This window comes from Arachis stenosperma, chromosome 1 (genome assembly GCF_014773155.1).
Source record: "Arachis stenosperma cultivar V10309 chromosome 1, arast.V10309.gnm1.PFL2, whole genome shotgun sequence".
NCBI classification, from domain to species: domain Eukaryota; kingdom Viridiplantae; phylum Streptophyta; class Magnoliopsida; order Fabales; family Fabaceae; genus Arachis; species Arachis stenosperma.
Genome location: NC_080377.1, coordinates 123,632,354 through 123,647,657, shown reverse-complemented (window position 1 = coordinate 123,647,657; position 15,304 = coordinate 123,632,354). Strand labels below are relative to the sequence as shown.

The 15,304-nt window shown below is 29.1% G+C and overlaps 1 protein-coding gene across 1 annotated transcript; it reads right to left on the bottom strand.

Moving 5' to 3' along the window:
• Nucleotides 1-11,908: 11,908 nt before the first annotated feature.
• On the bottom strand, nt 11,909-15,060 carry LOC130944313 (cullin-like protein 3). The gene is made up of 6 exons (XM_057872590.1): nt 14,780-15,060; nt 14,408-14,507; nt 14,137-14,322; nt 13,830-13,880; nt 13,519-13,728; nt 11,909-12,550 (listed from the first exon to the last, which is right to left on the bottom strand). The coding sequence occupies exons 1-6, from the start codon at nt 15,019-15,021 to the stop codon at nt 12,161-12,163; spliced, it is 1,179 nt and encodes a 392-aa protein (XP_057728573.1). The 5' UTR covers nt 15,022-15,060; the 3' UTR covers nt 11,909-12,160.
• Nucleotides 15,061-15,304: the final 244 nt, after the last annotated feature.

Sequence of the window (15,304 nt, the reverse complement as noted above, 5' to 3'; positions counted from 1 at the left end):
GCTATATTTATACAACTTATAAATATAAATAATAGATAATAAATAATCGTAATCTATTTAAACCTCGATATAAATAAGATTTGATATCAATTAAGATTGGATATATAGAAATCATAGAATCCGTTTTATATGTGCTATTTAATTTTACTCAAACTTATCTTTTTGACTATAAATAAGTCAGGTGTTTACTAACAGGCTACGAATCACCACGAACATTTTGTTAAATTGTTTCAAGTGTCAAATACATTTTGAATATAATATTCGTCCACATTCGATGAATTTACGTATTACGATATTTAATTCTGTCTTAACAAAAAATTAAAAAAAACAAATAAATTTAGATATATTTAAATATTATTATGTATCAACATGTTTACTTTTATCTTTAATATATATTCTTAAATTAAATTTTGAAAATAATATATATTATTATTTATTAAAATAAAAATATTTTAAAATTTTTATATAATTAAAATAAAACATTAAAAAATTAATTTATATTTTATATATATATACGTGTTTCGATTTTCGTATCATGTAGTGTTTGATGTCTGTGTCAGTGTCTATCTATCATAGCTAATAGGGATATTTAAATTCAAATTGATTTAAATTAAATCGTTCATCCAATTCAATTCACATCGAAAATCAATTAAAACCTTATTAATTTGAATTTAATTAGATTTTGTTTTTTGCAAACCGCATGAATCAGATCGGATTTCGAATCTACTTTTAAAAATCGATTTAATCGAATTCAAAATGCACAATGTGTTATAATATTATTATTTTATTATTATATTTACAATTTTATTTATAATATGTTTAATTTGTTACATATTTTTATATTATTCATGTATTATTTTTATTTAATAAATATTTTATGCTCAAAATGAGATTTATTTATTTATTTTAACTAACCTATCATTTTATTTTCATTTTGAATTATTCTTCACATACAAGTTATTTATGCATACAAGTTCATACAAGTCATTTATATTGCATTGTTTAAAAATTTTTGATGTATATGTACTGATAAGTTCTATATAATTTAAAACTCTTCATCTTCTTTCTTGCATTATAAAAGTGAATTTTATTAGGTTAGGATTAACTTGTATAAACTTGTATGCCAAAAAAACTTGTATGTATAATAAGTCTCTTTTGTTTTTATGTTTTGATATTCAGATTTATTATGTATATTTAACTTTTTTAATTTACAAAATCGCAAATTCAATCTAATTCATCTGCTTAAAATTTGATCGGATTCTTTTTAAAAAATCATCCAATCCAAATTGTATCGCAAGTAAAATTAGTGTTCGAATCAAATAATGTTTTCATTGTTTTGACTCAAAATCAATCCAAATCGTACGGCAAACATTCCTAGATACTAATGAGATTCAAGCACATATCACATATGTATATTAAAATTAACTATCAAATTTAATTATTATTATAAAATATATTTTAAAATATTAAAATATATATTAAAAATATATTAAGTTATAGATGTATTTATACATACATAAATATATTGATAGTTGATATATTTTTAAATGATATTTTAATAGTAAATTTTGTTTGTATATTTTATTTTTTTTATCTATTTTATTATGTTCATTCATAGTAGTTGTACACTAAAAATTAGTTATTAAATTAGTAATTATATAGAATATATATTGAAATATAAAATATATATTAAAAATAAATTAAATGATATATATTGATATATAAATATATAATGAATGATTTAGTATTTGATTTTTTGTGTGATATAGTATTTATATACTCTATTAATGTTGGTTATAGTATTTTACATAATTATTGAATGACAATTTTATTCAAGTTAATATATTTTTAAATATTGATTTAAAGATTAACCTAATAATAATTTTTTACTGCATTATTGTCTCAAAAATAAAAAAATATTTTGTTTTCAATTAATTACAATTAATTGCATTGGATTTGGATTTGACCAAGAGATTTGTTAAATGGTAAGGGTGAGAGACTAATTTGGAAGAAAACAATCTTTAAAAAGAGCAATCTAAATAAATAATCTGAATGTCTTCTAATCTTGCTAAATAATTAATTTTTTATAAAAATATATATAATATATATATAAAAAACCAGTCATTATGTACTTATATATAAATATATATTATTTAATTTAATTTTATTATATATATTATATTTTATTATATATTTTATATAAATAATTAATTTAATAATTGATTATATATATATAACATAATTGATAAAAATTGTAACCGTCAAAAAAATAATAAAGTGAAATATAAAACCTTAAAATTAAATGAAAAGTGGGCAAAATACTTTACTTTTAAACCAAAATTTAAATAATCATGCATACGGGAAAAATTAAATCAATTAGTTAGTTACTTAATGGGATAGATTTGGTCCTAGTGCATCAAAATTTGAATTTATTAAAAAAAATTATTAAATAATTAATTTAAACTACGATAATATTAAAAAGATAAAAAAATTAAAATTTATTTTATTTAATATTTATTAATTATTAAGATAAAATTTAACTAATTTTAATTAAATTTTTGTAGTTACTAAATATTTTGGTTTGAATTAAAGTATACAACAATTTATTAACTAATAATAAACGTTAACTCTTAAATGAGTTGAGATTTATTCACCACACTCTCATTAGTTACCACAACCCTACCATTGCCACCTCTCACCTATGACCACCACCATCAATATCGACGGCAACAACTATCGCTCCTTTCCTCTCACTCTATGCCTGCTACCCCGACACTTGTACCGTCATTGTTGTTGTTTTTGTTTTTCTTTGTCTTTGCCACCTCTTTCACCCTCGTCAATGCACACCACTTCTGTTGCATTACTATCTCTGTCTTTTCTCTTGTTCTCCTACAATTTCAACCAACACTTAAATTCCAATACACACCGTTCTAAGATAAAATTAAAATTTATTTAAAATATAAGAATAAAACTAAATCAAATTACCCTTGTTTCAAAAATACAAACAAATCAAATAAAAAAAAATTAAATACATATTTTTATTTTTTAGAATAATCTTTCACCCTAAAAAAAGGAAACAAAAGGGGCTCAAGCATAAACATATCACATTATAGGACAAAATATCATAATCGTTTGAACACACACACATACTTTTTTACAATTAAAGATTGACATCTCATATATCATTCTATTATTATATAAACTTTTTTTTTAGGTTATAAATTTTATAAACTTTTTTTTTCTATTCTATGTCTTTATTTAATAATCTTCACTAATATTATCATCTAATTAATATATATTAAGAGTATATATTTAAATAGGTCCTGAAAATTTTTGCATTGAATATTTTTATTTTTTTAAAAAAAATTTATTACATTAAAATACTGAACTTTATAAAAATAATTATTCTCCACATACAAGCTATTTTACCATACAATTCCATACAAGTCATTTTTCTCTAAATCACTTTCATGCGTACGTCTTATGCACGCACATTTTACGCGCCTCTTAATTTAACAGATTTCAATCAACGCACACACGTTCTTCTTCGTGTTGTTACTATACGTTCTTCTTATTCTTCTTTTTACTGCACGTATCGTCGTCACCAACACCTCCTCCTCCCCCTCCTCCTTTTCTCATTGGAATTTCTTCTCCTCCTTCCTTTTTCTCCTTCTCCTCTTTATCTAGTTGTTGAATATAATGAATAATTCAAGTTCAGATTATCAATTGAACCAAAATAAAATTGATTATTATTTTGAATCCAATCAAGTAGGAGAGATGTGATTTGATTCTAGGTAATTTTTTTGTTAGTAGTTTATAATTCTGTAGGTGAATAATGTTACATTGTTGATGATTTGAATTGAATGTAATGTAAAAGTTCTGCATTAAAAAAATATTTTTTTGTATTTGTAACAAATTTGGGTGTAACATGAAAATATTTGGGTGTAACATGAAAATATTTAAGTGTATTTTTTAAGAATTTTTTGTGTATATGTACTGATAAATTCTGCATAATTCAAAACTCTTCTTCTCCCTCCTCCTTATCTTCTGCTTCTTCTTCTTCTTTTTTATCATCATCATTTTTTTTCTTATTCATTTTTTTTTTCTTGTTTTATCTTCTCAAGTTTCTTCTTGTTTTACTCTTTTAATAAGAATAAAAACAAAAAAAATCAAACAAAGAAGAAGAAGAAACACATAATGGTACAAAATTACTTGGAAGAGGATGAACTTACATTCATTCAACTAAAAGAAAGAAAGAAATAAGGAAAAAAAGAAGAAAAAAATACAACATTAGAGGAAACACTTTTCTGTATTTGCAACAAATTTGGGTGTAACACGAAGATATTTGAGTATATTCTTTAAGAATTTTTTATGTATGTGTGCTGATAAATTTTGCATAATTCAAGATTCTTCTTCTCCCACCTCCTCATCTTCTGCTGCTTCTTCTCCTTTTTTATCATCATCATCATCTTCTTCTTTTTTTTCTTATTCATTTTTTTCTTCTCAAGTTTCTTCTTGTTTTACTCTTTTAATAATAATAAAAATAAAAAATCAAATAAATAAGAAAAAAACACATAATGGTACAAAATTATTTGGAAGAAGATGAACTTACATTCATTCAACTAAAAGAAAGAAAGAAATAAAGAAAAAAGAAGAAGAAAAAAATACAACATTAGAGGAAACACTTTTCTGTATTTACAACAAATTTGAGTGCAACACGAAGATATTTGAGTGTATTCTTTAAGAATTTTTGGTGTATGTATGCTGATAAATTCTGCATAATTCAAAACTCTTCTTCTCCCTCCTCCTCATCTTCTGCTGCTTCTTTTTTTCATCATCATCACTATTTTCTTCTTTTTTTATTCATCTTTTTTTTTTACCTTCTCAAGTTTCTTCTTGTTTTATTCTCTCACCAACACCACCTCCTCTTCTTATTTCTCCTTCTTTTTTATTGGAATTTCTTTTCCTTCTTCTTTTTTCTCCTTCTTCTTCATCATCAGTTATCTCGTTGTTGAAAATAATAAATAATTTAAATTCAAAATGTCAATTGAACTAGAATAAAATTGATTATTTTAAATCCAATCAAGTGGTTGAGGTGTGGTTCGATTCTAGTAAATATTTTCGTTAGTAGTTTATGATTATGTAGGTGAATATTATATAATAAAATTTATTATAACATAATTTTTTATTTTAACAGTTATGTATTATTTTAAAATTAATTATAAATTCAAAACCCTTTTATTATTATTTTATTATTTAAAAAATTATGTACAAATTTTTTATGGCATTAGTTTTTTGCGTATTGCGTGAGTCTAACTGTAGTTGAAATAAAGAGGTGAAGGAAGTTCCTTTGGGAGAATAGTAGAAGGCTAGTAACAGAACGAGTGAAGGATCATTTATGAGTTCCTACAACTGGCAATAATGGAAGATAAATTTTATTATAGATTATGTCTGATACGTAGACATTGAGTTCCGACGTTTCTAAGTGTCAAAGTCGCAGATTCAATGAGTGTCGGCCACCGCAATAATAATTCCCCAAATTTTTATGGACAATTTGATGAAGAGAAAGTACAAGGAGGACGTTTTTTTTTTTTAACAACTTAGATACTAAATTAAAAAAAAAAGTTAATTTTAATTTTAAAATTTAAATTCTGAATTAATTAGATATAATTTTTATTTTGAATTTGGCTTTCAACCTCTACAAACTCTTCCCCCACACCTGCCTTGTGCCCCTGCTCCCCACAATCCCCCGGCATCTCTCACGAATCACCGCAAGTGTTCCGGCTTTCTTGTACACCCGCAATCGCTGCATATGTATTTCATAGCGCTTCTCCAATCGCCGCACGCAGTCTAGCCTCGTCACACTTCCATTCCGCTCGTCGCTGGAAGCAGCTCAGTCTCGTCGCGCCGCTGTAAGCAGCCTAACTTTGTTCCCAATCACGCCGCGATGACTGCTGTATGCAGCCTAGCCTTGTTGCGCCTCCATTGCGCAAATTTAATACTTGAAATTCAACTAAGTCGGGATTTTTTTCTTTTTTTTCTTGTGAAAATCCTGGTAGAAATAAATATTTTACCAAGCAGACAAAGGATCCTGATTTTTTATTTCTCCTGCTATTTTAGTTGTATAAGTTTTGTATGAGTCTTTTTCATTTCCATTTACATTACGGTAAAATTCTTGAAGATTGACTTGCTATTTTTTATTTATTGTACGCCGCTATAAGCAGCCCAGCTTCGTCCTCCATCTCGCCGTGGTGACTACCTCTATCCCCTCGCTTCCATCGCGCTGCTGCAAGCAACCCAATTTCGTCCCGCATCGCGCATGCGGATGTTTAATTTTCATGCAAATGGGATGTTTATTTTTCATACAAATAGGATGTTTGTTCTTAATGCGAATGAGATGTTTATTCTTAATACATAACGATTCACTTGCACTTGGGGTTGGTGATGGCGAGAGACGGCGACGCTCGCCAACAAAGGAGATTGCGCTTGTTTTTAATGCGAATGGAATGTTTGTTCTTCATAAAAATGTGATGTTTGTTCTTAATACGGAACGACTCACTTACACTTGGGGTTGGTGAAGACGGGGCTTGGGAGCTTTCTCGCCGGAGAGAGGGATTGCGTGCTAGCGTAGGTGACAGACGATTGACTGCCGTGAAAATGGATTTTGGGTTAGAAGAGGGTGTACTTAAGTCAAAATGAAATTAGGTAAGAGTAGTGGGGTTGGGGTGAAAGTGAAATTGAATGGTTATTGTAAGACCCAGACTTTTGAAAATTTTATTATAAACTAATTTTAAATTCAATTATTTATTTATAACTTTAATTTCAGAAATTTCTTTATTAAAGATAATTAAAGCAAATTTCGAGTAATTGAATTTGAAATAAACCAAGATTCTCATCTAATTTTATAATTATTGAGTTATTTTCTACATTTAAAATTATAACGTAATAGTTATAAAATAATAAGAATTTTATATGATTTAATTTAAATAGTTGATATTCTTTATAATTCAATACTTTAAGTTTTAGAAATAAAGAAAATTAATCTTAATATCTTATAATTTCAATTAAAGTATTTGATTTTAAATTAATTAGTATTTTGGTACAACAAATAATATTTTAAAATAATTTTTAAAAATTTAATTAGATTTTAAATTAATACCCTATGTTCTAATCTTATTAAAATTATCCTACTCTAATTAATCCCAAAGTCCCAAAATCAAAACCCTAATTTTTTACCTAACACGCCCTAGCTACTAGGGGTGGCAAGCAGGTCTAAACCCAATAACCCACTAAAAATGATGGGCTGGGCTGGAAAATTTAGACCGCCAAATAGCAAAAGCCCACCTAATCCGCACCGCTTAAACCGCGGGTTTTGGCGGGAGGGGACGGGCTTCCCCGCTGGGCTTAGTGTTTTTTTGGCAATGGGGTATTTTTGTATTTTTTTTTTGCCAAAATCTAACTTTCCCCAATCCAACTTACAAGAGAATGAAGATGAAAATTGAATGTTTTAGATTATATTTATTTTGGTTTGGAGACAATATTTATAATTATGTTTTGGAATTATGTTTATTTTACTTTGGAGACAATATTTATAATTACAAAGACTTTAATGTTTGTGAATATAAAAATTATAATTCTTTTATACTTTTAGAAATTATAAATTTATTGAAATGATTGTAAAATTATATATATTATTTAATAGTTAATAGTAGAAAAAAAAGAGGAGATTTGGCGAACTTAGCCCGCTAGCCCGCAGTTAAACAGGGCAGGGTGGAATTTTATGACCGCCTCACTAGGCGGGGCGAGGCGGGATTCCCCACTTGCCACCCCTACTAGCTACCCAACCCCCACACACTCACACAACACACCCCACCCACACACGCACACACTCCACACAAAAGCGCGCGCGCACACACACCCGAAGAAGAGAGGGAGAGGATAAGAGAAGATAGAGCGCGGGAGGGAGAAGGAGGCTGCCCAGCTTGCCGTCGCTGCATTGCTTGGGATCGCCGCCTCGCCACAGTTGCTGTCGCGTCACTGTTCATGCCATCGCCGAGGAGACTGTGAGAGAGAGAGAGAGAAATGTGAAGGAGAGGAGGCCGTGGGTTGCCGTCCATGAAGCCGTCGTCGCCGGTCCGTCCACGAGCCGCTGCGAAGAGAAAGAGTCACGCTGCCCAGCCGCGTCGCCGTCCGTGAAATTTGCTGCCGATGCTGCTGCCCATGCCGCCGTTTGGGTCGCGTAGAGGAGGGAAGAGGCACGTGGTTGCCGCCCGAAACCCCGCTGCTGTCGCTGGAAAACACTTTCAGTAAGGGGTTTTAAGTTTGGTTTCTATTCTTTTGGGTTCTGGGAAGATTATTGACGTTGCGTGATTGTTACAGTTGCCATGACTGGGATTTTTGCTCGCTGCAGTTGCTTGAAGTTATTGTCGGAGCTACTGTCGGGTTGATTCAGAATCGCGGCTGCTTCATTTTGTTATTTTACTAAGTAATTATGTTTCAAAAATCCTCGCATTAGTATTCTGCTGTGTTTGGTTAATAAATCTAGGGTTTGGTAATGTTGGGTCGAGTTCTGGTGGTTACATGTCGCTTTTACGTTACTGAGGTTGCGGTTGCCGTTGATTTTGGGTTGAGAGAAAAGTTTCTATTAGTGCATTTGGGATATAGTTCGACAATGGAGGTAGGGACTTTTTCTAAAAACTCAATTTTATAATTTGGAATTATTATAAATGGATATCGATATGAGAAATACGCTTTTTAGTGATTATATAAGTCTTATGTATTGTCTAGCTGTTTTGCATAAATATGATTATATGTTTTATTGGATTATTGTTTGGTTTTGATAAATAGACTGTTGTTGAATTGTCTCTTTAAGATTTTGGAAATGAGTTTGATCAGTTGATAATGATTTGATTTTGAATTATGAAAATGATATGAATGGTTAGAATTAGCTTGCTTTTGAACTGATTTTGTTTTAGACCCGTTGAAAAAGGTTACGGAATGGTTTGGCTGGGACCCGAAAAGGGTGGCAAAGTCTAAGTTTTAGGGAAGGTGCTGCCGAAATTTCTATAAAAATCTGAGGCTTTTTTTGAAAGGTTATTTATAAAGGTTTGGATTTGAGAAATCGTATTATTTGATTTATTAAGAAAATAGTTATGTTTTCGAGTTTAATTTATTTAAGAAAAGAATTACTTTAAAGAAAAGTATTATGTTCCAATATCGATTTTAAATATTAAAAAAGGGGTTTATGTTTTTAGTTGGACTTAAAAATTTCGTTCAAAGGAGCTTTTAGTGATTTTAAAAGAAATTGGACTTTTGTTTTGATTTGATTTAGGAACCTTATTTGGTCGATTTAATTTAGGAAGCAATGATTTTTGCGGATTTGTAGTGAATTTAAGAAATTGAAATTTGGTGGTTCCTCCTTAAAATCTTGAGACTTTGTTACGATGGTTAATTTATAACCCCTAATTTAAAATAGTTACACGACTGATTTTAAAGTGAATGATTTTTGAGTCTTTTCAAAGAGATTTTCAATTTGTTATGACTTTGAAGTTGCTGATGTTTTCGGAGATTGTTACCAAAAAGAATGGGATTTGATTTTAAAGAAAATTGATTTGAGAAATTAGAAACTGATGATGAGTTTGAGTATGTGGTTGTGAAATGCATTGCTCACTGTGGTAGGAGATGTGGCAGTCTCCCGCCTACGTTCGGATGTGAGGGCAGTGGCAGTCTCCCGCTCACGTGACATACATTGATTTGGAAATTAAAGTTGTTATGCGCCTTCAGCAAGGGGTGTGGCAGTCTCTCGCTTGTCGAGGTAGTGGTGCCGGCGTAGGGGTCGAGACAGTCTCCCGCCTACGTTGAGATGTGAGGGCTGTGGCAGTCTCCCGCTCACATAACATTTCCGCCGCAAGAATGAACTCGGGCACTATAACTCGAAAGAGTGTGTTGGACACTATATCCACGGGTCAATAGTGTGCAAGGCACTATATCCCTGACGTAGTAGATTTTTTGTTGCATGAGTGTGCAGGGTACTATATTCCTAGTGTGGTAGAAAGGCGACATCCCCGGAGATGTGTCGGATTGGCATTTTGAATTGACAAGTGATATCACGAGCCAATAGGATAAACATTCATCATATGCATCTATGTGACATTGTTTGGGTGTGCATATTGTAATTTTTTTGCCTATGTGAATAATTATGTTTAACTGCTAATTGCTATACTTGATGTAACTGCTTTGTTTGTGTTTGAACCTCTCTACTAGTGTTTGTAACTAAAATTAGTTGGATTGTGGTGAATTGGATGTTGATTGAGTTGTTTGAATCTGAGACCGTGATTAATTATGTGATGGGTCGGAGGCCGTGATTGGTTTGAATTTTCGGTTTAGTAAAGTATGAAAATTCAAACTGGTTTAGTATTAGACTTAATGAACCTATACTTGGAACAGCTTGGTCATTCATAATGTCTAAGAAAACTTGTAATATTTTATACTAAAGGTTTTGGATTTTGAAGAATAAACAGTTCTTTTTTAAAAGGAAATGTAAACCTTTGGTTTTTGAAACGATACATAAGGCGACAATGGTCACTGTATTCTGAAAACAGTTTTATTTTACGTATCTTATTATAGCGATTCTGTAATCCTATAGTGAGAACCAGTAAGGACGATGTTCTCACTCTCCTACAGGTGTTTCCTTTTCAGGATATAGACGAAGAAGTCACGAAGAGTTTATTTCGTTTCTGTTTATATGATGTATTGTATTGTTTTAGATATTATGTTTTTTCCTCGCCTTTATCTTTACACATTTTGTAAGAGGGATAGGATTTGTATTATGTAATGCTTGTAAGTCAATATTATATAAATATATACATATTCTTATTAAGTGTTGTATATGGTTTGTGAGTATGTATTTATGTTTTCAACTAAAAGTCTTTTGAAAGGTTATATGGTTTTGAGTTTTAGCGAGACTCCTATCTTAGTATTAAATATATTTAGAGTCGTCGTAATATCCGAGCTATTAGAGTAGCGCAGCCAGAAACGTGACATTCTGATAGTGAAGATGTTATAGTTATTGGGCTTGAATTGCGGTCTGTTGTTCACATTGTTTGCATATCTCGTTGTTTATCTAGCGGAATTGTTTGAAACTGTGACTGTAAAATCTTTTAAATAGAAAAAATTGATAAAATATTTTTGTAGGTGAAATTTTTTTAAAAATATATTTTTTAAAAATATAATTTATATTTAAATATTTTATATAATTTTTATTTATTAATTATATTTTTTTATAATAATATAAAATATTTATTTATTTATTATGTAAAAATATTTTTAAAATTTTTTTTAAAAAAATATAAATTATAATTTAAAAAAAAATATTTTTCAATGTTTTAATATTTTTATTTTATTATTAAAAATTTAATAAACACGCTACAAAAATATCTATTTTGTTAATAACATCCAAACAAATTTAAAGTGATAAAATAAAAAATTAATTATTTTTAAATTAAGTTAATAAGACTTATATATAATAGAGTTATAAATTAAATAATAATTAGTTTATTATTTTACTAAATTTTTTATTTTTTATTTTAAATTATCTAAATTTGTTAGAGACAAATTCAGTTTGGATAAGTTCATTTTTTTTAACTTATGAAAAGTTATAGAATCTATATTCGGTGTAATTTTTAAAAAAGTTATTTAAGTGTTTATAAAGAAATTTAAAAATAACTTATTTTATAATAAAATAATTTTTATCACTTTTTTATTAATTAAATATTTTTAAAACGAAAAAATTAACACAAAATAACTTATTTATAAATTACTTTTTATACAAATATTTATTGGTTAAACTCTTTTTTTAAAATAATTTAGTTAAATTATTTACAATTATATCTTACTCTACTTGGCCAAGTTTTCACTTCTTTAATAATTTGATTTTGATATATTAAAATCACATGAACATCTTATTATATAATTATCTTTTATATTGATAACATAAATAATTATTGAAAAGAAACTTCTGCGCTGCGAATGGAAATTAAACTATAGTATTAATATTGGAATGCTTGGGCGTGCTCGTTCTTTATCTCTTGTTCCTCTTGAGGGGTTAGTTCTTGCTTAATGTTGAAGATCTTGCGGATTTCACTTTGACTCTTGCCTTTTATCATGTCCCTATTTTATTGGTTGTGAGATCCAGAAGACTCTTGATGTTTAAGTAGTTTGAAGCCAAAACCAGGTCAAACAGTTTTTCTGGTTGGTCAACCTTCAAGAATTCATCATCCCACTTGGAAGAAGATTCAGATTCAGATTCAGATTCAGATTCAGATTCAGTAGTGTGCTTCTTGCAATATTCAATCACCTTCTTCAGTGTTCTGCTATTCACTAAAGAAATTGAAATTTCATCACTAGCAGCAGCAGGATTAGCCTTGATGGCATCTTCAATTGTTTGTGACATAACTGCAACTTTATAGTCCACTTCAAACACATCTCCATCAGAACTCACCAATTTTATTCTCTTTGATGAAACTATTGGATTCTCATGTAATTTCTCTTCCTGTATAACCAATTGGATGCATCATTATTCAGTAATTGATTTGATTATGCTTATACAAATATTTTCATTCACTTATTTAGGTTGTGTTTGGGTTTAATTATTTTTGTTAGTTCTTATAATTTATCAAATTTACAATTAGCTCCTTATATCTTTTTTCTTTCTAATTAAGTTTTTACATTGTTTTTAATTTTGTAATTAGGTCCTTATTAGTACAAAGACTATTGGAGTTAACTAAATATTTGTTTTAAAAATTGAATGTATCTACAATTAAAAATTTAATTAGATCTTTGATCATATATTTTTTGGGAAAAATATTTCGTTAATTTTAATGTTTTTGACATGAAAAGAACCTAATTATAAAATTAAAAACAATGTAGAGACTCAATTGAAAAAAAAAATTAATTATAAATTTAATAAAATTATAGAAACCAAATAGAGTAATTAAATCTTGTGTTTTAACACTATCTCTTTGTTTAGTTTTGAAAATAAATATAAATGATTTGAATCTTCTAAATTTTGGATTTTACTTAAGAGGGTAATGTGATCTCTAACCATTTATTTCATAGGTGAGATCAAGAGAAAATATAAGAAAAAAAAAGTCAAGGATGACAGATCACACTTAACCCAATGAATATTCAACTCGGTCCCTAACAATTACCTAGAAAGGACTACGAGGCTCCCAAATAAAAAAATACCCAACACAGCCTCTGATCTTTACTTTTATAGGACTGATTAGCCCTTGTGTAAAAAAATAAACATTGACACAGGGGCTAATCAGTCCCATAAAAATAAAACTTAGGGGTCGGGTTGATTTTTTTTTTGTTAAGGGTTTCATTGTCTTTTTTTGAGGTAATTGTCAGGGCCTTTAGGGTTTTTCAAGTGAAAATCTAAAATTTAGATGATCCAAAATCAAGATAAAGACACAAGTTTTCTATCCCTAATACCTAAAATTTTGGAAAGAAGGTCACCTTTGGTGTGTGATCCTTAAACTTAAAGGAAGAGCTTGCTATCCAATTTGAAGCTACATCAGAATAGAATGCAACATTGTCTTTAACAAGTCTTTCTACAAAGCCTTGTGCATGGTTTTTGGTTGATCTATCTCCAATCTCTGAGTGGATAGCCACAATGTTGTTAATCAATTTCCAATCCACCTTCTCTCCTGCACTTTCCTCATGAATCTGCATTTGTATAAAATAACCATCATTTGGAACATTACAATAAGGTTTTAGTGTAGATATGTGTCTCTATATACATTTGAAAATAGAAAACATAATTATACCATGGATAATATAGCATCCCCTACTTGTTGATTCATCTCATCATCAAATACCTGAGGCACATAAATGAAACAGAGGTAATAAAATTGGGAAGGAGCAAAACCAATTTATATAACGAAATCACAAATTTAATTTTCATACACCAGCATAAAAAATTTTCATACAAATAACTAATCGTGTATTGCCATATTATTACTTAAAAAAATCATCTAAACGCATGAATCTGATCAAATAATTGTATACTTTTTACACTATCAATGCATCAAAATTAAACTTTATATATAACATGAGAAAATCATATATTATTACCAAGTCATAGAAAGACAACAAACTTGTTTCTTCAGTAGAAGGGTGCCCAAATCTGGGGAGATAGTATCTGTCAAGATAATGAAAGAATCTTAAGAGCCAGTAAGTCAAAGTTTTGTGATTGGACCATCTTGTGAGCAGTTCTCTCAACAGAATGTCATCTTTCTTTCCTCTCAAAGATGGAAGAACCTAGTGAAAAAAAATAATACAAAAAAACCATTAATTCCAATAATATCAATTATCATGATGCCAACAACAAAGAATTAGACACAACCTTGGAACTAATGTAATCTTCAATGGCCTTCTTGTATTGGAAATAGAGCAGCTTGGCATTCTCTTCTCCAGGTTTCCCAGTACACAATTCATAAACAATTCTAGGCACAAAAGTTAAGGACCATACATACATTATCTTAGAATATCATCAAATTAAAAAATGTAACATAGTTAAAACAAAGAATTTAATTTTGATGCATCTAATTACGTAACATCACACCAGTAAAAATAACTATGTTTTATATTGACTAAGTAAATAGTCATCTAAAAGAACAGATATGATTGCACGACTGTGTAAAACGCTTTACACTATCAGTGTATCAAAATTAAACTCTAGAACAAATTGAGCAGTGAATTAAATTTGGAAGGATACGTATAATAGGAGATGTAATCTTTGCTTGTGAAAGAATCAAGCCCTTCTGCTACACTGATGGTTCTGTTTATAGCTTTCTGAAGTAAAGACCATGTTTCCTCAAAACTCTTGCTGGAGCTTTTGCATTCTTCCGTGGTGGAACTCATAGGTTCAGAATCAGCAGCAACAAAGAGATTGGAAGAGGGAAATAATAATAGGGAAAGAGAAAGCGTTAAGTGCAAAAGGAGATGATGGCCGTTCATTTTGACTTTGGTTAAAGAAAATAAATATTAAGAGTTGACTACACTCTTTGATTTATATCTACATTCTATACATCATATATTGCAAGGAAATATCTACGCTCATTAATTTCTTAGCCGCCATGTTTGAAAATTCTAAATAAATATGTTCGTTTATTTTTTTTTCTGGGGTGCTAAAGAATTAGTCCTAAGCATAAATTTGAAGTGCTACAAAATATTTAACAACAATAAAAGTATTTCGGCAAATAATAACGTGGTAGAAAATAACATACAACACTTTAAAAGA

Excerpts from the sequence above, each read along its gene's own strand:
- LOC130944313 (XM_057872590.1), bottom strand. The coding sequence starts at position 15,021 with ATGAACGGCCATCATCTCCTTTTGCACTTAACGCTTTCTCTTTCCCTA. Across the intron at positions 14,508-14,779 it reads GATTACATCTCCTATTATAC|AATTGTTTATGAATTGTGTA; the intron begins GTATCCTTCCAA and ends TTTTGTGCCTAG. Across the intron at positions 14,323-14,407 it reads AAGATTACATTAGTTCCAAG|GTTCTTCCATCTTTGAGAGG; the intron begins GTTGTGTCTAAT and ends TTTTTTCACTAG.